Source organism: Acyrthosiphon pisum, chromosome X (assembly GCF_005508785.2).
Source record: "Acyrthosiphon pisum isolate AL4f chromosome X, pea_aphid_22Mar2018_4r6ur, whole genome shotgun sequence".
Classification (NCBI taxonomy): domain Eukaryota; kingdom Metazoa; phylum Arthropoda; class Insecta; order Hemiptera; family Aphididae; genus Acyrthosiphon; species Acyrthosiphon pisum.
The window spans coordinates 17155212-17176948 of record NC_042493.1 but is presented as its reverse complement, the minus strand read 5'-3'; the positions used below and the strand labels follow the sequence as shown (position 1 = coordinate 17176948).

The 21737-nt window shown below is 42.1% G+C and overlaps 7 protein-coding genes across 9 annotated transcripts; all 7 read left to right on the top strand.

Annotated features, from left to right (window-relative positions):
- Window positions 1-8: 8 nt before the first annotated feature.
- On the top strand, window positions 9-1469 carry LOC107882259. The gene is made up of 2 exons (XM_016800371.2): window positions 9-154; window positions 513-1469. The coding sequence occupies exon 2, from the start codon at window positions 574-576 to the stop codon at window positions 1246-1248; it is 675 nt and encodes a 224-aa protein (XP_016655860.1). The 5' UTR covers window positions 9-154; window positions 513-573; the 3' UTR covers window positions 1249-1469.
- Window positions 1470-2211: 742 nt separating this feature from the next.
- Window positions 2212-6045, top strand: LOC107882261. Of its 3 annotated transcripts, none has more exons than XM_016800386.2 (4): window positions 2212-2436; window positions 2513-2859; window positions 2930-3732; window positions 3838-6045. In XM_016800386.2, exon 4 carries the CDS (start codon window positions 4239-4241, stop codon window positions 5205-5207), a length of 969 nt encoding a protein of 322 aa, XP_016655875.2. In that variant the 5' UTR covers window positions 2212-2436; window positions 2513-2859; window positions 2930-3732; window positions 3838-4238; the 3' UTR covers window positions 5208-6045. The 3 variants fall into 3 exon arrangements, with proteins under 3 accessions (XP_016655875.2, XP_029341850.1, XP_029341849.1); XM_029485990.1 differs by having other exon boundaries at window positions 2212-2859; window positions 2930-3614; window positions 3694-3732; XM_029485989.1 differs by having other exon boundaries at window positions 2212-2859.
- LOC107882262 lies at window positions 6011-6775 on the top strand. The gene is made up of 2 exons (XM_016800387.2): window positions 6011-6398; window positions 6475-6775. The coding sequence occupies exons 1-2, from the start codon at window positions 6045-6047 to the stop codon at window positions 6583-6585; spliced, it is 465 nt and encodes a 154-aa protein (XP_016655876.1). The 5' UTR covers window positions 6011-6044; the 3' UTR covers window positions 6586-6775.
- Window positions 6776-9949: 3174 nt separating this feature from the next.
- Window positions 9950-10747, top strand: LOC107882264. Its single transcript, XM_029485987.1, has 3 exons — window positions 9950-10111; window positions 10191-10537; window positions 10608-10747. The coding sequence occupies exons 1-3, from the start codon at window positions 10001-10003 to the stop codon at window positions 10717-10719; spliced, it is 570 nt and encodes a 189-aa protein (XP_029341847.1). The 5' UTR covers window positions 9950-10000; the 3' UTR covers window positions 10720-10747.
- A 131-nt stretch (window positions 10748-10878) lies between these two features.
- On the top strand, window positions 10879-11470 carry LOC115033434. The gene is made up of 2 exons (XM_029485988.1): window positions 10879-11260; window positions 11331-11470. The coding sequence occupies exons 1-2, from the start codon at window positions 10902-10904 to the stop codon at window positions 11440-11442; spliced, it is 471 nt and encodes a 156-aa protein (XP_029341848.1). The 5' UTR covers window positions 10879-10901; the 3' UTR covers window positions 11443-11470.
- Window positions 11471-11913: 443 nt separating this feature from the next.
- LOC107882267 lies at window positions 11914-13492 on the top strand. Its single transcript, XM_016800392.2, has 3 exons — window positions 11914-11983; window positions 12054-12706; window positions 12777-13492. The coding sequence occupies exons 2-3, from the start codon at window positions 12348-12350 to the stop codon at window positions 12886-12888; spliced, it is 471 nt and encodes a 156-aa protein (XP_016655881.1). The 5' UTR covers window positions 11914-11983; window positions 12054-12347; the 3' UTR covers window positions 12889-13492.
- Window positions 13493-14167: 675 nt separating this feature from the next.
- Window positions 14168-19489, top strand: LOC107882268. Its single transcript, XM_016800393.2, has 3 exons — window positions 14168-15600; window positions 15671-18104; window positions 19017-19489. Exons 1-2 carry the CDS (start codon window positions 15242-15244, stop codon window positions 15780-15782), a joined length of 471 nt encoding a protein of 156 aa, XP_016655882.2. The 5' UTR covers window positions 14168-15241; the 3' UTR covers window positions 15783-18104; window positions 19017-19489.
- Window positions 19490-21737: the final 2248 nt, after the last annotated feature.

Below are 21737 nucleotides of genomic sequence, written 5' to 3'. Positions count from 1 at the left end.
GACGGCTTGTAATTGAAAAAGGACCCTATCTTAAACACCGCGGACGGTCTTAGGAAGTTGCTGAGCACTCCCACCTTCAATCTCGTACCTAGGTCCTTGCCATCCATTAGGACCAACGTACGAGATTTGAAAAAACGGCTGGACCGAGGGTTAGGTAAGCTGTAAGATAGGTTCCTTTTTTCGTTGGTTGTTCGTGGTGAAGCTGCTTCAGTGGAATAGGCTTGCGGGGACATCACTTTAAAAAAAACGATCGTTTAAAAAGAGTCCCAAGTTTTCAATATGGCTTCGATAGTATCTGTGAACATATTTTATATATACGACAAGAGTCCCACATCTCTGCTCCGCGGTATTTACGCTATTAAAATGGCTAATGATAAGATCGAAGAAATCGAATTAAATTTACAAACTAGAATCGAAAGCCGAAACGACATTGATATGATAACAAAGGAATTTAGCGCGATAACTGTATATATCATGGAGAAAGATATTATTTTGAGGTTAACTGATTCCAGTGTCAAGGCAATAAACCCAAAAAGATCAAAGGGCGTTGCGTTTGAAGTAGTTAAAGGCGTAATGGCTAGGTTGTCGATTTTCGATGGCGTTGACGCGACGTTGTATTGTCCTACAAAAGAAATTGGTCCAGCAAATGATGCTGCGCTGAATTCTGACGTGACATTACCTGATTTCGCGACACTCATGACCAGAGATGAAATAGATGTTAAATTTGAAGAGCGCCGAAAGCGTAAAGAAGAACGCGAGAGTGGAAGATTCATAACTCCTTTAAAAAACAGAACTCCAGTATCCAGTCCGAGTGTTATTTCGACACGTCCTGTAAGTGCGTCAAGTCCAGCAGTGCATGGAAATGCGGGTAGAAGAGAGAAGGAAAAGGCGCTGTCAAGCGCAATTGAGGATAAGATCAACAGCATGCGAATGGACGATGACGATGAAGAATTGGATTCGAAGAGCAATGGAGATGAAGATGAAGAAAATGAGAACTCTGATGAATTATTAACTCAAATTGCTTCGCATTCGAAAGACGTTTACGTGTTTTCAAAATCTGAAGTAATTGAACATAGTGTCGAGAAGTTACCTTCTCCTTACGTGGTGAATGGATTGTACAGATACAGCTTCGAGAAGAAAGGCGGAAAGATGACTTTTAAGAGGATCAAAGGTTCGGGGCTGTGTGCCGATTATTATAGAATTTTGCTCGCCGATAACTCGGAGATTGTATTAGCGAAAGCAAAGTAGCTAAGTGATGAAGAGTGGTACACTGCTAACTGCAGACAAACCTTTAGTGGTGATCATTTCTTCCGGACCGATCTGATGCTATGAACGTTCTCTTTTTGGGTAGGAAGGCTGGCGCAAGACCTGGCAATGGCAACGGCGAAAAACAAGGGAATTGATATCGTCGCAATAAGCGAACAATACCGGAACAAGGATGAGAAGGACGGATGGTATGGCGATGCGAGCGGTCGGCAGCAATAGTAGCTATGGGAAGTCTCCAGTAGACAGATAGGACCTAGTCTGCAAGGATTTAGATGGATTGAAGCAAACCGGGATCAGACTCTACAGTTGCTATGCTCCCCTAACGTAACCCTCACAGAGTTCGAGGACTTTCTAGGGAGACTTGAGACAAGTATTAGAGAATCTGATTTCCCAGCTGTAGTAGCGGGCGATTTCAATTCCAAGTCCGGAACTTGGGGCAGCCCCATTGAGGACGCAAGAGGAAACCGGCTGGCGGATCTCATGGTAGTCACACAGTGGCCGTACACATCCTGCGCCGTGGTCTCAGTGAGACGTCCGTGTTTGCGTGGCTGTTGTTGGGCGGTGACAATTGTCGGGAAAGCCGTATGGCTTCCCTTCGGTCCACCGACAATTCAGCTGTACAACTCCAAAACACAGTAAGTATCTGTATTTTTCATTATTTTGCAGGATAATTCATTTAGTAAATTATTTCAGACTTAACACTGTGTAATTGCTCTGTGTTCACAACGTGATAACTCATGGAATAATAGTCAGATTCCAAAGATTTTTTGATAGAAAAATTCAGCATGAAGAGTTATCAAAGATTATGTAAAAAAAATGCTTTTGATAAGAATGTTGGTTACTGTGTTTTGGAATTGTACAGCTGAATTGTGCCGCCCAATTCATCGCCGCCTTCAGGGCGTTTTTACGGGATGCGCGGTGCGGGGCTCGGGCGTTCGTTTCGAGTGCGTGGTCAGCGGTGACACATCGTGTGCGCCCGGGGGCAAAAAGAAGAGTCGGTGGGACGACTATGGATTCGTCCGGTATGTGCCCTCACAGGCAGGAAATTTCAACCGGCTAATGCCGACCGAAATTTTCGGCCACGTACCAGTTGGTCCGTTCGTGAGGGTGATACTGACCGAAATCTTTTCGTCGGTCACCGTCGACCTACTTTGCTGCCCAGCCGAAGACGTAAGTTTTTGTTTGTTTTTTTCTTGTTTTTGCTAACATTTCAATAATCTTAATATAATAATTTATGTTTTTGCAGGCAGCAGAATGGTGGCTGACTACCGCCGCCAGACTGGTGAGCGTCGATTGCGGGATGAGTGCACCTGCATCATCCGCAACGGCGTTCACCACTAAGCGGCTGGTATCCTAGTACGGTCGACGTACTGATGATGCGTTGGGTAGCCTGTCAATATCCGGCACAGTCAACTACAAGACTGTACTCGATGCGTTTGTTCATCCTAATGTGTACAGGCTGGCCATCCTGTACACATTAGTCTCTCGGCGGGCGGACATGGCGGACGTGGTCACACGTCTGGAGTGCCTGATCAACCGGTGTGTGGAGGTCATACCGGTTGTGTTGCTGATGGCACATTCCCATCGCCAGTTGTATGTATATTTTTTTTACATTTTGTTCTACGAATATTATATCAATTTATATTTTGATTATCTTTTTTAGAAGCGACTGGAGGTTTGTCGCCGAGATTGACCCTCGCTCAAGAAGGGTCACCGAAACTCGGGCCGAGCTGCACGAGGCTGGCGTATCTCAGTCGCTCGTGCGGTTCGCCTGAGTTTTTTTTTTTTTGTAGCCGTTGTTCGGTTCGTGGAATTGGCCTTTCGGGGGATACCACGTAAAAAAAACCGTTGACGTGGGAACGTCAGTGGATTAGGCCTTTTGGGGGATACCACTTTAAAAAAAACTGTTGACGTGGGAAACCACTTAAAAAAAACGCATCCTATATACTATACCTCACTGGGTGATGTGGAAATTAGTATTAAAAAATTTTCGTGAACCTAGGTTTTAAATTAATCAAGTACCTATTTATTTATTTTTATTAATAGCTGGATTGGTTACTGACCGAGGGGGAGTATTATGCAAAAATGAAAGACCATTATGCAGTCAACCCGCCACCTGGAGCACTGCATAGGTTCGATGCCAGGGTGCACTACCCGTTCGGCAAGGCCTCCGGGCCATCCATTCCGGATATTGTCTACCAGACCGTACCGGTAGTGACACCCACAAAAAGGCAGTTGTTCCAGTCCACTGTGACCGGGGCTGGCACTCCTCCGGAATTGGACATGAGTGTAGGGTCTGGGGTTCCTAAGAATCCCATATGTCGACGGTGGTTCCGGCGTACCGATTTGTAAAATTTTAATTTTTTTTGATTTCGTGTAGTTTAATAATTATTTTGTTTTTTAATTAAATTTTTTTTTTTTTTTTAGTCAATGATGCAGCCCAGATCCCCCAGTCGCCTACGTCTGGTATGGGGCAACATTTTTATTTTTTTTTTATTTTTTTTTAAATTTATATTGATTTCGTTTAGTTTAATAATTATTTAATTTTTTTAATTTAAATTTTTTTTGTAGTCACTGAACTTCTACAAAGCCCCCAGACACCTACGTCTGAAATGGGGCAATTGTTTCGAAAGGTCAGTGTCGTGTCGCCGGTAAAGATGAAATTCTCCAAAGAAGAAGAGGTGGTATTGAGACGGCTTGTAATTGAAAAAGGACCCTATCTTAAACACCGCGGACGGTCTTAGGAAGTTGCTGAGCACTCCCACCTTCAATCTCGTTACTAGGTCCTTGCCATCCACATTAGGACCAACGTACGAGATTTGAAAAAACGGCTGGACCGAGGGTTAGGTAAGCTGTAAGATAGGTTCCTTTTTTCGTTGGTTGTTCGTGGTGAAGCTGCATCAGTGGAATACGCTTGCGGGGACATCACTTTAAAAAAAACGATCGTTTAAAAAGAGTCCCAAGTTTTCAATATGGCTTCGAGAGTATCTGTGAACATATTTTATATATACGACAAGAGTCCCACATCTCTGCTCCGCGGTATTTACGCTATTAAAATGGCTAATGATAAGATCGAAGAAATCGAATTAAATTTACAAACTAGAATCGAAAGCCGAAACGACATTGATATGATAACAAAGGAATTTAGCGCGATAACTGTATATATCATGGAGAAAGATATTATTTTGAGGTTAACTGATTCCAGTGTCAAGGCAATAAACCCAAAAAGATCAAAGGGCGTTGCGTTTGAAGTAGTTAAAGGCGTAATGGCTAGGTTGTCGATTTTCGATGGCGTTGACGCGACGTTGTATTGTCCTACAAAAGAAATTGGTCCAGCAAATGATGCTGCGCTGAATTCTGACGTGACATTACCTGATTTCGCGACACTCATGACCAGAGATGAAATATATGTTAAATTTGAAGAGCGCCGAAAGCGTAAAGAAGAACGCGAGAGTGGAAGATTCATAACTCCTTTAAAAAACAGAACTCCAGTATCCAGTCCGAGTGTTATTTCGACACGTCCTGTAAGTGCGTCAAGTCCAGCAGTGCATGGAAATGCGGGTAGAAGAGAGAAGGAAAAGGCGCTGTCAAGCGCAATTGAGGATAAGATCAACAGCATGCGAATGGACGATGACGATGAAGAATTGGATTCGAAGAGCAATGGAGATGAAGATGAAGAAAATGAGAACTCTGATGAATTATTAACTCAAATTGCTTCGCATTCGAAAGACGTTTACGTGTTTTCAAAATCTGAAGTAATTGAACATAGTGTCGAGAAGTTACCTTCTCCTTACGTGGTGAATGGATTGTACAGATACAGCTTCGAGAAGAAAGGCGGAAAGATGACTTTTAAGAGGATCAAAGGTTCGGGGCTGTGTGCCGATTATTATAGAATTTTGCTCGCCGATAACTCGGAGATTGTATTAGCGAAAGCAAAGTAGCTAAGTGATGAAGAGTGGTACACTGCTAACTGCAGACAAACCTTTAGTGGTGATCATTTCTTCCGGACCGATCTGATGCTATGAACGTTCTCTTTTTGGGTAGGAAGGCTGGCGCAAGACCTGGCAATGGCAACGGCGAAAAACAAGGGAATTGATATCGTCGCAATAAGCGAACAATACCGGAACAAGGATGAGAAGGACGGATGGTATGGCGATGCGAGCGGTCGGGCAGCAATAGTAGCTATGGGAAGTCTCCAAGTAGACAGAATAGGACCTAGTCTGCAAGGATTTAGATGGATTGAAGCAAACCGGATCAGACTCTACAGTTGCTATTGCTCCCCTAACGTAACCCTCACAGAGTTCGAGGACTTTCTAGGGAGACTTGAGACAAGTATTAGAGAATCTGATTTCCCAGCTGTAGTAGCGGGCGATTTCAATTCCAAGTCCGAAACTTGGGGCAGCCCCATTGAGGACGCAAGAGGAAACCGGCTGGCGGATCTCATGCTAGTCACACAGTGGCCGTACACATCCTGCGCCGTGGTCTCAGTGAGACGTCCGTGTTTGCGTGGCTGTTGTTGGGCGGTGACAATTGTCGGGAAAGCCGTATGGCTTCCCTTCGGTCCACCGACAATTCAGCTGTACAACTCCAAAACACAGTAAGTATCTGTATTTTTCATTATTTTGCAGGATAATTCATTTAGTAAATTATTTCAGACTTAACACTGTGTAATTGCTCTGTGTTCACAACGTGATAACTCATGGAATAATAGTCAGATTCCAAAGATTTTTTGATAGAAAAATTCAGCATGAAGAGTTATCAAAGATTATGTAAAAAAAATGCTTTTGATAAGAATGTTGGTTACTGTGTTTTGGAATTGTACAGCTGAATTGTGCCGCCCAATTCATCGCCGCCTTCAGGGCGTTTTTACGGGATGCGCGGTGCGGGGCTCGGGCGTTCGTTTCGAGTGCGTGGTCAGCGGTGACACATCGTGTGCGCCCGGGGGCAAAAAGAAGAGTCGGTGGGACGACTATGGATTCGTCCGGTATGTGCCCTCACAGGCAGGAAATTTCAACCGGCTAATGCCGACCGAAATTTTCGGCCACGTACCAGTTGGTCCGTTCGTGAGGGTGATACTGACCGAAATCTTTTCGTCGGTCACCGTCGACCTACTTTGCTGCCCAGCCGAAGACGTAAGTTTTTGTTTGTTTTTTTCTTGTTTTTGCTAACATTTCAATAATCTTAATATAATAATTTATGTTTTTGCAGGCAGCAGAATGGTGGCTGACTACCGCCGCCAGACTGGTGAGCGTCGATTGCGGGATGAGTGCACCTGCATCATCCGCAACGGCGTTCACCACTAAGCGGCTGGTATCCTAGTACGGTCGACGTACTGATGATGCGTTGGGTAGCCTGTCAATATCCGGCACAGTCAACTACAAGACTGTACTCGATGCGTTTGTTCATCCTAATGTGTACAGGCTGGCCATCCTGTACACATTAGTCTCTCGGCGGGCGGACATGGCGGACGTGGTCACACGTCTGGAGTGCCTGATCAACCGGTGTGTGGAGGTCATACCGGGTTGTGTTGCTGATGGCACATTCCCATCGCCAGTTGTATGTATATTTTTTTTTACATTTTGTTCTACGAATATTATATCAATTTATATTTTGATTATCTTTTTTAGAAGCGACTGGAGGTTTGTCGCCGAGATTGACCCTCGCTCAAGAAGGGTCACCGAAACTCGGGCCGAGCTGCACGAGGCTGGCGTATCTCAGTCGCTCGTGCGGTTCGCCTGAGTTTTTTTTTTTTTGTAGCCGTTGTTCGGTTCGTGGAATTGGCCTTTCGGGGGATACCACGTAAAAAAAACCGTTGACGTGGGAACGTCAGTGGATTAGGCCTTTTGGGGGATACCACTTTAAAAAAAACTGTTGACGTGGGAAACCACTTAAAAAAAACGCATCCTATATACTATACCTCACTGGGTGATGTGGAAATTAGTATTAAAAAATTTTCGTGAACCTAGGTTTTAAATTAATCAAGTACCTATTTATTTATTTTTATTAATAGCTGGATTGGTTACTGACCGAGGGGGAGTATTATGCAAAAATGAAAGACCATTATGCAGTCAACCCGCCACCTGGAGCACTGCATAGGTTCGATGCCAGGGTGCACTACCCGTTCGGCAAGGCCTCCGGGCCATCCATTCCGGATATTGTCTACCAGACCGTACCGGTAGTGACACCCACAAAAAGGCAGTTGTTCCAGTCCACTGTGACCGGGGCAGGCACTCCTCCGGAATTGGACATGAGTGTAGGGTCTGGGGTTCCTAAGAATCCCATATGTCGACGGTGGTTCCGGCGTACCGATTTGTAAAATTTTAATTTTTTTTGATTTCGTGTAGTTTAATAATTATTTTGTTTTTTAATTAAATTTTTTTTTTTTTTTTAGTCAATGATGTAGCCCAGATCCCCCAGTCGCCTACGTCTGGTATGGGGCAACATTTTTATTTTTTTTTTTATTTTTTTTTAAATTTATATTGATTTCGTTTAGTTTAATAATTATTTAATTTTTTTAATTTAAATTTTTTTTGTAGTCACTGAACTTCTACAAAGCCCCCAGACACCTACGTCTGAAATGGGGCAATTGTTTCGAAAGGTCAGTGTCGTGTCGTGTCGCCGGTAAAGATGAAATTCTCCAAAGAAGAAGAGGTGGTATTGAGACGGCTTGTAATTGAAAAAGGACCCTATCTTAAACACCGCGGACGGTCTTAGGAAGTTGCTGAGCACTCCCACCTTCAATCTCGTTACTAGGTCCTTGCCATCCACATTAGGACCAACGTACGAGATTTGAAAAAACGGCTGGACCGAGGGTTAGGTAAGCTGTAAGATAGGTTCCTTTTTTCGTTGGTTGTTCGTGGTGAAGCTGCATCAGTGGAATAGGCTTGCGGGGACATCACTTTAAAAAAAACGATCGTTTAAAAAGAGTCCCAAGTTTTCAATATGGCTTCGAGAGTATCTGTGAACATATTTTATATATACGACAAGAGTCCCACATCTCTGCTCCGCGGTATTTACGCTATTAAAATGGCTAATGATAAGATCGAAGAAATCGAATTAAATTTACAAACTAGAATCGAAAGCCGAAACGACATTGATATGATAACAAAGGAATTTAGCGCGATAACTGTATATATCATGGAGAAAGATATTATTTTGAGGTTAACTGATTCCAGTGTCAAGGCAATAAACCCAAAAAGATCAAAGGGCGTTGCGTTTGAAGTAGTTAAAGGCGTAATGGCTAGGTTGTCGATTTTCGATGGCGTTGACGCGACGTTGTATTGTCCTACAAAAGAAATTGGTCCAGCAAATGATGCTGCGCTGAATTCTGACGTGACATTACCTGATTTCGCGACACTCATGACCAGAGATGAAATAGATGTTAAATTTGAAGAGCGCCGAAAGCGTAAAGAAGAACGCGAGAGTGGAAGATTCATAACTCCTTTAAAAAACAGAACTCCAGTATCCAGTCCGAGTGTTATTTCGACACGTCCTGTAAGTGCGTCAAGTCCAGCAGTGCATGGAAATGCGGGTAGAAGAGAGAAGGAAAAGGCGCTGTCAAGCGCAATTGAGGATAAGATCAACAGCATGCGAATGGACGATGACGATGAAGAATTGGATTCGAAGAGCAATGGAGATGAAGATGAAGAAAATGAGAACTCTGATGAATTATTAACTCAAATTGCTTCGCATTCGAAAGACGTTTACGTGTTTTCAAAATCTGAAGTAATTGAACATAGTGTCGAGAAGTTACCTTCTCCTTACGTGGTGAATGGATTGTACAGATACAGCTTCGAGAAGAAAGGCGGAAAGATGACTTTTAAGAGGATCAAAGGTTCGGGGCTGTGTGCCGATTATTATAGAATTTTGCTCGCCGATAACTCGGAGATTGTATTAGCGAAAGCAAAGTAGCTAAGTGATGAAGAGTGGTACACTGCTAACTGCAGACAAACCTTTAGTGGTGATCATTTCTTCCGGACCGATCTGATGCTATGAACGTTCTCTTTTTGGGTAGGAAGGCTGGCGCAAGACCTGGCAATGGCAACGGCGAAAAACAAGGGAATTGATATCGTCGCAATAAGCGAACAATACCGGAACAAGGATGAGAAGGACGGATGGTATGGCGATGCGAGCGGTCGGGCAGCAATAGTAGCTATGGGAAGTCTCCAAGTAGACAGAATAGGACCTAGTCTGCAAGGATTTAGATGGATTGAAGCAAACCGGATCAGACTCTACAGTTGCTATTGCTCCCCTAACGTAACCCTCACAGAGTTCGAGGACTTTCTAGGGAGACTTGAGACAAGTATTAGAGAATCTGATTTCCCAGCTGTAGTAGCGGGCGATTTCAATTCCAAGTCCGGAACTTGGGGCAGCCCCATTGAGGACGCAAGAGGAAACCGGCTGGCGGATCTCATGGTAGTCACACAGTGGCCGTACACATCCTGCGCCGTGGTCTCAGTGAGACGTCCGTGTTTGCGTGGCTGTTGTTGGGCGGTGACAATTGTCGGGAAAGCCGTATGGCTTCCCTTCGGTCCACCGACAATTGTGCCGCCCAATTCATCGCCGCCTTCAGGGCGTTTTTACGGGATGCGCGGTGCGGGGCTCGGGCGTTCGTTTCGAGTGTGTGGTCAGCGGTGACACATCGTGTGCGCCCGGGGGCAAAAAGAAGAGTCGGTGGGACGACGATGGATTCGTCCGGTATGTGCCCTCACAGGCAGGAAATTTCAACCGGCTAATGCCGACCGAAATTTTCGGCCACGTACCAGTTGGTCCGTTCGTGAGGGTGATACTGACCGAAATCTTTTCGTCGGTCACCGTCGACCTACTTTGCTGCCCAGCCGAAGACGTAAGTTTTTGTTTGTTTTTTTCTTGTTTTTGCTAACATTTCAATAATCTTAATATTATAATAATTTATGTTTTTGCAGGCAGCAGAATGGTGGCTGACTACCGCCGCCAGACTGGTGAGCGTCGATTGCGGGATGAGTGCACCTGCATCATCCGCAACGGCGTTCACCACTAAGCGGCTGGTATCCGAGTACGGTCGACGTACTGATGATGCGTTGGGTAGCCTGTCAATATCCGGCACAGTCAACTACAAGACTGTACTCGATGCGTTTGTTCATCCTAATGTGTACAGGCTGGCCATCCTGTACACATTAGTCTCTCGGCGGGCGGACATGGCGGACGTGGTCACACGTCTGGAGTGCCTGATCAACCGGTGTGTGGAGGTCATACCGGTTGTGTTGCTGATGGCACATTCCCATCGCCAGTTGTATGTATATTTCTTTTACATTTTGTTCTACGAATATTATATCAATTTATATTTTGATTATCTTTTTTAGAAGCGACTGGAGGTTTGTCGCCGAGATTGACCCTCGCTCAAGAAGGGTCACCGAAACTCGGGCCGAGCTGCACGAGGCTGGCGTATCTCAGTCGCTCGTGCGGTTCGCCTGAGTTTTTTTTTTTTTGTAGCCGTTGTTCGATTTGAAAATCTCGTGGTCAATAATTTAACTATATTTTATTGTGTTCTTGAACTGAAATCGTTACAAGATCGTCTATAAGATGGTGTACATAACTTGAATTTGTTATAACTCGAGTTGTTGCAGTTTTGAACTGGGGCGTCGATATAATAATTTATGTTTTTGCAGGCAGCAGAATGGTGGCTGACTACCGCCGCCAGACTGGTGAGCGTCGATTGCGGGATGAGTGCACCTGCATCATCCGCAACGGCGTTCACCACTAAGCGGCTGGTATCCGAGTACGGTCGACGTACTGATGATGCGTTGGGTAGCCTGTCAATATCCGGCACAGTCAACTACAAGACTGTACTCGATGCGTTTGTTCATCCTAATGTGTACAGGCTGGCCATCCTGTACACATTAGTCTCTCGGCGGGCGGACATGGCGGACGTGGTCACACGTCTGGAGTGCCTGATCAACCGGTGTGTGGAGGTCATACCGGTTGTGTTGCTGATGGCACATTCCCATCGCCAGTTGTATGTATATTTTTTTTACATTTTGTTCTACGAATATTATATCAATTTATATTTTGATTATCTTTTTTAGAAGCGACTGGAGGTTTGTCGCCGAGATTGACCCTCGCTCAAGAAGGGTCACCGAAACTCGGGCCGAGCTGCACGAGGCTGGCGTATCTCAGTCGCTCGTGCGGTTCGCCTGAGTTTTTTTTTTTTTGTAGCCGTTGTTCGATTTGAAAATCTCGTGGTCAATAATTTAACTATATTTTATTGTGTTCTTGAACTGAAATCGTTACAAGATCGTCTATAAGATGGTGTACATAACTTGAATTTGTTATAACTCGAGTTGTTGCAGTTTTGAACTGGGGCGTCGATATAATAATTTATGTTTTTGCAGGCAGCAGAATGGTGGCTGACTACCGCCGCCAGACTGGTGAGCGTCGATTGCGGGATGAGTGCACCTGCATCATCCGCAACGGCGTTCACCACTAAGCGGCTGGTATCCGAGTACGGTCGACGTACTGATGATGCGTTGGGTAGCCTGTCAATATCCGGCACAGTCAACTACAAGACTGTACTCGATGCGTTTGTTCATCCTAATGTGTACAGGCTGGCCATCCTGTACACATTAGTCTCTCGGCGGGCGGACATGGCGGACGTGGTCACACGTCTGAAGTGCCTGATCAACCGGTGTGTGGAGGTCATACCGGTTGTGTTGCTGATGGCACATTCCCATCGCCAGTTGTATGTATATTTCTTTTACATTTTGTTCTACGAATATTATATCAATTTATATTTTGATTATCTTCTTTAGAAGCGACTGGAGGTTTGTCGCCGAGATTGACCCTCGCTCAAGAAGGGTCACCGAAACTCGGGCCGAGCTGCACGAGGCTGGCGTATCTCAGTCGCTCGTGCGGTTCGCCTGAGTTTTTTTTTTTTTGTAGCCGTTGTTCGATTTGAAAATCTCGTGGTCAATAATTTAACTATATTTTATTGTGTTCTTGAACTGAAATCGTTACAAGATCGTCTATAAGATGGTGTACATAACTTGAATTTGTTATAACTCGAGTTGTTGCAGTTTTGAACTGGGGCGTCGATATAATAATTTATGTTTTTGCAGGCAGCAGAATGGTGGCTGACTACCGCCGCCAGACTGGTGAGCGTCGATTGCGGGATGAGTGCACCTGCATCATCCGCAACGGCGTTCACCACTAAGCGGCTGGTATCCGAGTACGGTCGACGCACTGATGATGCGTTGGGTAGCCTGTCAATATCCGGCACAGTCAACTACAAGACTGTACTCGATGCGTTTGTTCATCCTAATGTGTACAGGCTGGCCATCCTGTACACATTAGTCTCTCGGCGGGCGGACATGGCGGACGTGGTCACACGTCTGGAGTGCCTGATCAACCGGTGTGTGGAGGTCATACCGGTTGTGTTGCTGATGGCACATTCCCATCGCCAGTTGTATGTATATTTTTTTTACATTTTGTTCTACGAATATTATATCAATTTATATTTTGATTATCTTTTTTAGAAGCGACTGGAGGTTTGTCGCCGAGATTGACCCTCGCTCAAGAAGGGTCACCGAAACTCGGGCCGAGCTGCACGAGGCTGGCGTATCTCAGTCGCTCGTGCGGTTCGCCTGAGTTTTTTTTTTTTTTGTAGCCGTTGTTCGATTTGAAAATCTCGTGGTCAATAATTTAACTATATTTTATTGTGTTCTTGAACTGAAATCGTTACAAGATCGTCTATAAGATGGTGTACATAACTTGAATTTGTTATAACTCGAGTTGTTGCAGTTTTGAACTGGGGCGTCGATATAATAATTTATGTTTTTGCAGGCAGCAGAATGGTGGCTGACTACCGCCGCCAGACTGGTGAGCGTCGATTGCGGGATGAGTGCACCTGCATCATCCGCAACGGCGTTCACCACTAAGCGGCTGGTATCCGAGTACGGTCGACGTACTGATGATGCGTTGGGTAGCCTGTCAATATCCGGCACAGTCAACTACAAGACTGTACTCGATGCGTTTGTTCATCCTAATGTGTACAGGCTGGCCATCCTGTACACATTAGTCTCTCGGCGGGCGGACATGGCGGACGTGGTCACACGTCTGGAGTGCCTGATCAACCGGTGTGTGGAGGTCATACCGGTTGTGTTGCTGATGGCACATTCCCATCGCCAGTTGTATGTATATTTTTTTTACATTTTGTTCTACGAATATTATATCAATTTATATTTTGATTATCTTCTTTAGAAGCGACTGGAGGTTTGTCGCCGAGATTGACCCTCGCTCAAGAAGGGTCACCGAAACTCGGGCCGAGCTGCACGAGGCTGGCGTATCTCAGTCGCTCGTGCGGTTCGCCTGAGTTTTTTTTTTTTTGTAGCCGTTGTTCGATTTGAAAATCTCGTGGTCAATAATTTAACTATATTTTATTGTGTTCTTGAACTGAAATCGTTACAAGATCGTCTATAAGATGGTGTACATAACTTGAATTTGTTATAACTCGAGTTGTTGCAGTTTTGAACTGGGGCGTCGATATAATAATTTATGTTTTTGCAGGCAGCAGAATGGTGGCTGACTACCGCCGCCAGACTGGTGAGCGTCGATTGCGGGATGAGTGCACCTGCATCATCCGCAACGGCGTTCACCACTAAGCGGCTGGTATCCGAGTACGGTCGACGTACTGATGATGCGTTGGGTAGCCTGTCAATATCCGGCACAGTCAACTACAAGACTGTACTCGATGCGTTTGTTCATCCTAATGTGTACAGGCTGGCCATCCTGTACACATTAGTCTCTCGGCGGGCGGACATGGCGGACGTGGTCACACGTCTGGAGTGCCTGATCAACCGGTGTGTGGAGGTCATACCGGTTGTGTTGCTGATGGCACATTCCCATCGCCAGTTGTATGTATATTTCTTTTACATTTTGTTCTACGAATATTATATCAATTTATATTTTGATTATCTTTTTTAGAAGCGACTGGAGGTTTGTCGCCGAGATTGACCCTCGCTCAAGAAGGGTCACCGAAACTCGGGCCGAGCTGCACGAGGCTGGCGTATCTCAGTCGCTCGTGCGGTTCGCCTGAGTTTTTTTTTTTTTGTAGCCGTTGTTCGATTTGAAAATCTCGTGGTCAATAATTTAACTATATTTTATTGTGTTCTTGAACTGAAATCGTTACAAGATCGTCTATAAGATGGTGTACATAACTTGAGTTTGTTATAACTCGAGTTGTTGCAGTTTTGAACTGGGGCGTCGATATAATAATTTATGTTTTTGCAGGCAGCAGAATGGTGGCTGACTACCGCCGCCAGACTGGTGAGCGTCGATTGCGGGATGAGTGCACCTGCATCATCCGCAACGGCGTTCACCACTAAGCGGCTGGTATCCGAGTACGGTCGACGTACTGATGATGCGTTGGGTAGCCTGTCAATATCCGGCACAGTCAACTACAAGACTGTACTCGATGCGTTTGTTCATCCTAATGTGTACAGGCTGGCCATCCTGTACACATTAGTCTCTCGGCGGGCGGACATGGCGGACGTGGTCACACGTCTGGAGTGCCTGATCAACCGGTGTGTGGAGGTCATACCGGTTGTGTTGCTGATGGCACATTCCCATCGCCAGTTGTATGTATATTTTTTTTACATTTTGTTCTACGAATATTATATCAATTTATATTTTGATTATCTTTTTTAGAAGCGACTGGAGGTTTGTCGCCGAGATTGACCCTCGCTCAAGAAGGGTCACCGAAACTCGGGCCGAGCTGCACGAGGCTGGCGTATCTCAGTCGCTCGTGCGGTTCGCCTGAGTTTTTTTTTTTTTTGTAGCCGTTGTTCGATTTGAAAATCTCGTGGTCAATAATTTAACTATATTTTATTGTGTTCTTGAACTGAAATCGTTACAAGATCGTCTATAAGATGGTGTACATAACTTGAATTTGTTATAACTCGAGTTGTTGCAGTTTTGAACTGGGGCGTCGATATAATAATTTATGTTTTTGCAGGCAGCAGAATGGTGGCTGACTACCGCCGCCAGACTGGTGAGCGTCGATTGCGGGATGAGTGCACCTGCATCATCCGCAACGGCGTTCACCACTAAGCGGCTGGTATCCGAGTACGGTCGACGTACTGATGATGCGTTGGGTAGCCTGTCAATATCCGGCACAGTCAACTACAAGACTGTACTCGATGCGTTTGTTCATCCTAATGTGTACAGGCTGGCCATCCTGTACACATTAGTCTCTCGGCGGGCGGACATGGCGGACGTGGTCACACGTCTGGAGTGCCTGATCAACCGGTGTGTGGAGGTCATACCGGTTGTGTTGCTGATGGCACATTCCCATCGCCAGTTGTATGTATATTTTTTTTACATTTTGTTCTACGAATATTATATCAATTTATAATTTGATTATCTTTTTTAGAAGCGACTGGAGGTTTGTCGCCGAGATTGACCCTCGCTCAAGAAGGGTCACCGAAACTCGGGCCGAGCTGCACGAGGCTGGCGTATCTCAGTCGCTCGTGCGGTTCGCCTGAGTTTTTTTTTTTTTGTAGCCGTTGTTCGATTTGAAAATCTCGTGGTCAATAATTTAACTATATTTTATTGTGTTCTTGAACTGAAATCGTTACAAGATCGTCTATAAGATGGTGTACATAACTTGAATTTGTTATAACTCGAGTTGTTGCAGTTTTGAACTGGGGCGTCGATATAATAATTTATGTTTTTGCAGGCAGCAGAATGGTGGCTGACTACCGCCGCCAGACTGGTGAGCGTCGATTGCGGGATGAGTGCACCTGCATCATCCGCAACGGCGTTCACCACTAAGCGGCTGGTATCCGAGTACGGTCGACGTACTGATGATGCGTTGGGTAGCCTGTCAATATCCGGCACAGTCAACTACAAGACTGTACTCGATGCGTTTGTTCATCCTAATGTGTACAGGCTGGCCATCCTGTACACATTAGTCTCTCGGCGGGCGGACATGGCGGACGTGGTCACACGTCTGGAGTGCCTGATCAACCGGTGTGTGGAGGTCATACCGGTTGTGTTGCTGATGGCACATTCCCATCGCCAGTTGTATGTATATTTTTTTTACATTTTGTTCTACGAATATTATATCAATTTATATTTTGATTATCTTTTTTAGAAGCGACTGGAGGTTTGTCGCCGAGATTGACCCTCGCTCAAGAAGGGTCACCGAAACTCGGGCCGAGCTGCACGAGGCTGGCGTATCTCAGTCGCTCGTGCGGTTCGCCTGAGTTTTTTTTTTTTGTAGCCTTTGTTCGGTTCGTGGAATTGGCCTTTCGGGGGATACCACGTAAAAAAAACCGTTGACGTGGGAACGTCAGTGGATTAGGCCTTTTGGGGGATACCACTTTAAAAAAAACTGTTGACGTGGGAAACCACTTAAAAAAAACGCATCCTATATACTATACCTCACTGGGTGATGTGGAAATTAGTATTAAAAAATTTTCGTGAACCTAGGTTTTAAATTAATCAAGTACCTATTTATTTATTTTTATTAATAGCTGGATTGGTTACTGACCGAGGGGGAGTATTATGCAAAAATGAAAGACCATTATGCAGTCAACCCGCCACCTGGAGCACTGCATAGGTTCGATGCCAGGGTGCACTACCCGTTCGGCAAGGCCTCCGGGCCATCCATTCCGGATATTGTCTACCAGACCGTACCGGTAGTGACACCCACAAAAAGGCAGTTGTTCCAGTCCACTGTGACCGGGGCTGGCACTCCTCCGGAATTGGACATGAGTGTAGGGTCTGGGGTTCCTAAGAATCCCATATGTCGACGGTGGTTCCGGCGTACCGATTTGTAAAATTTTAATTTTTTTTGATTTCGTGTAGTTTAATAATTATTTTGTTTTTTAATTAAATTTTTTTTTTTTTTTTAGTCAATGATGTAGCCCAGATCCCCCAGTCGCCTACGTCTGGTATGGGGCAACATTTTTATTTTTTTTTTTATTTTTTTTTAAATTTATATTGATTTCGTTTAGTTTAATAATTATTTAATTTTTTTAATTTAAATTTTTTTTGTAGTCACTGAACTTCTACAAAGCCCCCAGACACCTACGTCTGAAATGGGGCAATTGTTTCGAAAGGTCAGTGTCGTGTCGTGTCGCCGGTAAAGATGAAATTCTCCAAAGAAGAAGAGGTGGTATTGAGACGGCTTGTAATTGAAAAAGGACCCTATCTTAAACACCGCGGACGGTCTTAGGAAGTTGCTGAGCACTCCCACCTTCAATCTCGTTACTAGGTCCTTGCCATCCACATTAGGACCAACGTACGAGATTTGAAAAAACGGCTGGACCGAGGGTTAGGTAAGCTGTAAGATAGGTTCCTTTTTTCGTTGGTTGTTCGTGGTGAAGCTGCTTCAGTGGAATAGGCTTGCGGGGACATCACTTTAAAAAAAAACGATCGTTTAAAAAGAGTCCCAAGTTTTCAATATGGCTTCGAGAGTATCTGTGAACATATTTTATATATACGACAAGAGTCCCACATCTCTGCTCCGCGGTATTTACGCTATTAAAATGGCTAATGATAAGATCGAAGAAATCGAATTAAATTTACAAACTAGAATCGAAAGCCGAAACGACATTGATATGATAACAAAGGAATTTAGCGCGATAACTGTATATATCATGGAGAAAGATATTATTTTGAGGTTAACTGATTCCAGTGTCAAGGCAATAAACCCAAAAAGATCAAAGGGCGTTGCGTTTGAAGTAGTTAAAGGCGTAATGGCTAGGTTGTCGATTTTCGATGGCGTTGACGCGACGTTGTATTGTCCTACAAAAGAAATTGGTCCAGCAAATGAAGCTCAACGTCTACCAAAGTGATAGGTGCGTATTTAAAACAAGTTAAATCATGAGGCGTTTAGTTATATCTGTCTTGATAGTTTTACTTCTCCATTTAAAATGTTTACAAAATCGTACACAGTATATCAAAACCCTTTTCGTTTTGATTACATTTAAGACTCTGTTCTACATTTTTTACTATATTAATTGCATCCAATAAAGTCAGAGCCGATTTTTCAAGATTTTCAATTGAAGTGGCCAACAGTTTAAAATTAGATTTAGTCTACGGACAACGATAAACTGTCACGGTAATTCAGAGCACTATTAGCTATTGCCCATTAGGTACTTCCAATCTATAACATTTATTGATAAAGATAACATTTCTAAAATAGTAATTGAAATAGACAATAATTCAATGTAAAATGTAAAGTAAAACCTTAAGATATCAAATATGCATTATTATGCACTAACAAAATTTAAATATGCTTTGATGGAAAAATGGATCGAAATATGCAAATATATGCAACATAAGAATTATGTTTTCGTTTTTTATATGTCACAAAACAAATTTCTATCCTACTCTGCAACTTTTATTATTAAAGGAAAAATATATGCAAATGCCCTTTAGTTATAAGTATTATAAATTAATGTCTATTTAATTGTATATTAGTCTTATTCAGAATAGAATCGAAATTGAGTTAAAGAATTGCTTCTACCTTAATATAATATTTATATTACCTATATCAATTAAATATTGTTAATTGGTAATAAAAATAATACAAATTGTGTATATAGAATTTAATATTTAATTAAAAAATATTTTGAACCCATTTATTTTAAGTAGGCATTATTCTAATGACTATTAATATTTGTTGTATCTAACCTAATTTTAAAATATTTTTCAATTTACTGAAAAAAATGCCACTGTTTATTTATACTTTTTGTTTTATTTTTCAGTTAATGTGGAAGATTTTATCATTCCTGAAGACAGAGTTCCAGATGTAATTTATATTATGGAACTTGATGCTAGGAGCAGACGTTTGGAATTGGAGAATATTCTATTTGTACCAGTCTCAATTGTCCTTCCTACCTTTGACAATCAGGATTCAAAATGTATTATATGCACAGAGGCTGACAGAACACACATATTCATCCATGGGCCATACAATTTTATGTGGTGATTGTATAAATCTGTTAGAACCAAAACATTGTCCTGCGTGTAGTGAACATTTCACTAACTCTCTTAGAATTTGGTAAGACGTAATTATAAATGCTTTGTTCATAATGACTGTTGTGTACTTATATACCTATGATATAAATTAACAACTACACATGTATAATACCCTGTCGGACTCCTTACATTGTTGGTATAAATATTGTATAGATTATTATGTTGTGTATATATTTACGTACTTGTTTATATTTATGTATAATGTGTATACATATACTTATATTATACTCCTAATTCCTAATATTAATTTATATCAAAACAAACTAAATGTACATATTCGATAATTATAAAAAAAGTTCCGTTACAACATGTTAATATTGCGTTAAGTTACCTTGACGATTGATTAGGTATATTATAAAACATAAAACCAGAGATGTATTTTCAAAAAAATACTATACACTGCAAGTTTTGTAAAACTCCATATTCTGGTAGATAATTCCTTCATGTTGGAGGGTGAAATACAGTATGCAGAGTACTCACCCTGCAAAAGCAGAAAGTTCTCAACGGGGGGGGGGGGGGGTACCTTTCGATTTTTTTTGTCGAAAAACCACTACTTCCCGATCAATGTCATCCCTCACGACGTTGTTCGGGGTGGTCCTTTAGCCTTTGTATTGCCAAAGTTATAAATCGTTGTCACCATTATTTCTGAGCCCGACTATCTTGTAGATTGGGGGTACAGATGTCTTGAATAATTGTCCATTTAAAACACGATGCAAGATAGTGATATTGGTATGCACTTTATTATGATTCGTTGGGCATATCACACCATACCAAAGAGTATGTAAAAATGTTATTTTTGATAAGAGTGCTGGTTATTGTGTTTTTACGTTGTACAGCAGATATTGTATAGCATTGTGTGGTGGTGAAGAAGGGGGAATGTGCGAGCACCGACAACAACAACTACAATAGGGATACCCTTAATATTAGTATTTATAATATTTTTTTAACACAGGTTTAGTGTTTGCCGGGTGAGTCCCGTGGTAGACCAACTATGCACAATGCCCAATTATACGTTATTTAGCGTAATACAAATACAAAACAAAATTGGAGGGAAAATATTACCGCAGCGCAATCACAGATATTTCAATGTTTAAATCATTGGTCTTGTTCTTCGTTTTTTTGTTTTAATGTTTTTTATATGAACAAACGTACCAAATTAATACTGGGCCTGGCCAAAAAACGCTTAGTTATAGATAAATGTAGTACACCTGTCACCCACAACGACACTGGGGATTTGTTGTCGTTTGCTAAATGTAAGTTTTAATTATTTTTATTTATTTTGGTTATTATATTAGTCCTAGTCCTGCGTCCACGGTATTCATTTTCCGCTACTAGACTCCAGGGTTTTTTATCCTTATATATGAAATTAACAGGACATGCTTCACATAATTAAATAAGATAAAGGCCTCTATCTATTTTCTACATTGTTGGTTTTTCACATTGTATCTGTTCTCCGTTGAGTTAGCATCTCACAGAGTTACTGTGAAATATATTAACTTTCTGTTAGATATAATAGTTAAATATTTTAATTCATTACAAAATATGGTTAAGATGGATGAATTTCCAATTCATAAGAACAATTTTTAAAAGTTCATAAAAAACCTGTGTCTGATGTGTCAGAATCAGCATTTTATAAAGAGGGTTATTCATCCATTGTACTGTTTGAGTCGTCATTGCAAGTAAGTTGTACCATTTAAATTGAAACGCAAATGTAATTAATAGGTCTTATACTAAGAACATTTTAGAAGAATTTAATATACTTAAAAATAATTTTGAAAATAATTTATCAGAAGCTACATACATTGGAATCCACAAACCAAAGTTTGATGGATGAAAATAAAAGGATGGAGCAAGAAATAGAAACACATAGACATTAATGAATAATTTTCTATAAGAGGCTCGATGTTTCACTCTGGACATGAAACGCCAAACATCACCAAAAACGTCATATGTTTTACCATCTTGTTGGCCAACAGTTATGCCTAATGACATATAAACTAACGGATAAACTAAGCAATTCATTATCAAAACTTTTAAATGTTTGATAAACTGAAATAAAAACTACCTATTAATAACTAAACTTATTTCAATATCTTGAACTTATTAATTCTACTGGCTAATGGTTTCAAAAATACTAAATACTAATTACCTAATAAAATAAAAAAAAGTAAAATATATCTTCAAGGTGATAGTCATAATTCATAAACTTATGATTGAACATTTTTAAAGTTTTTTTATTGTATGAAACAAATAAATTATGTAAGATATTTACATATAATATTATATCTTTTATCTTTGATATTATAATATACTACTATATAGCATAGTAAACTAGAAAAGTACTATAGTACCAATACCGGCTATATCATTAACAATATATTTACATAATTTATATAATTAATTTGTAAACCATGCATGTCTTGGTTGTTAACTCATAAGTTATTCAC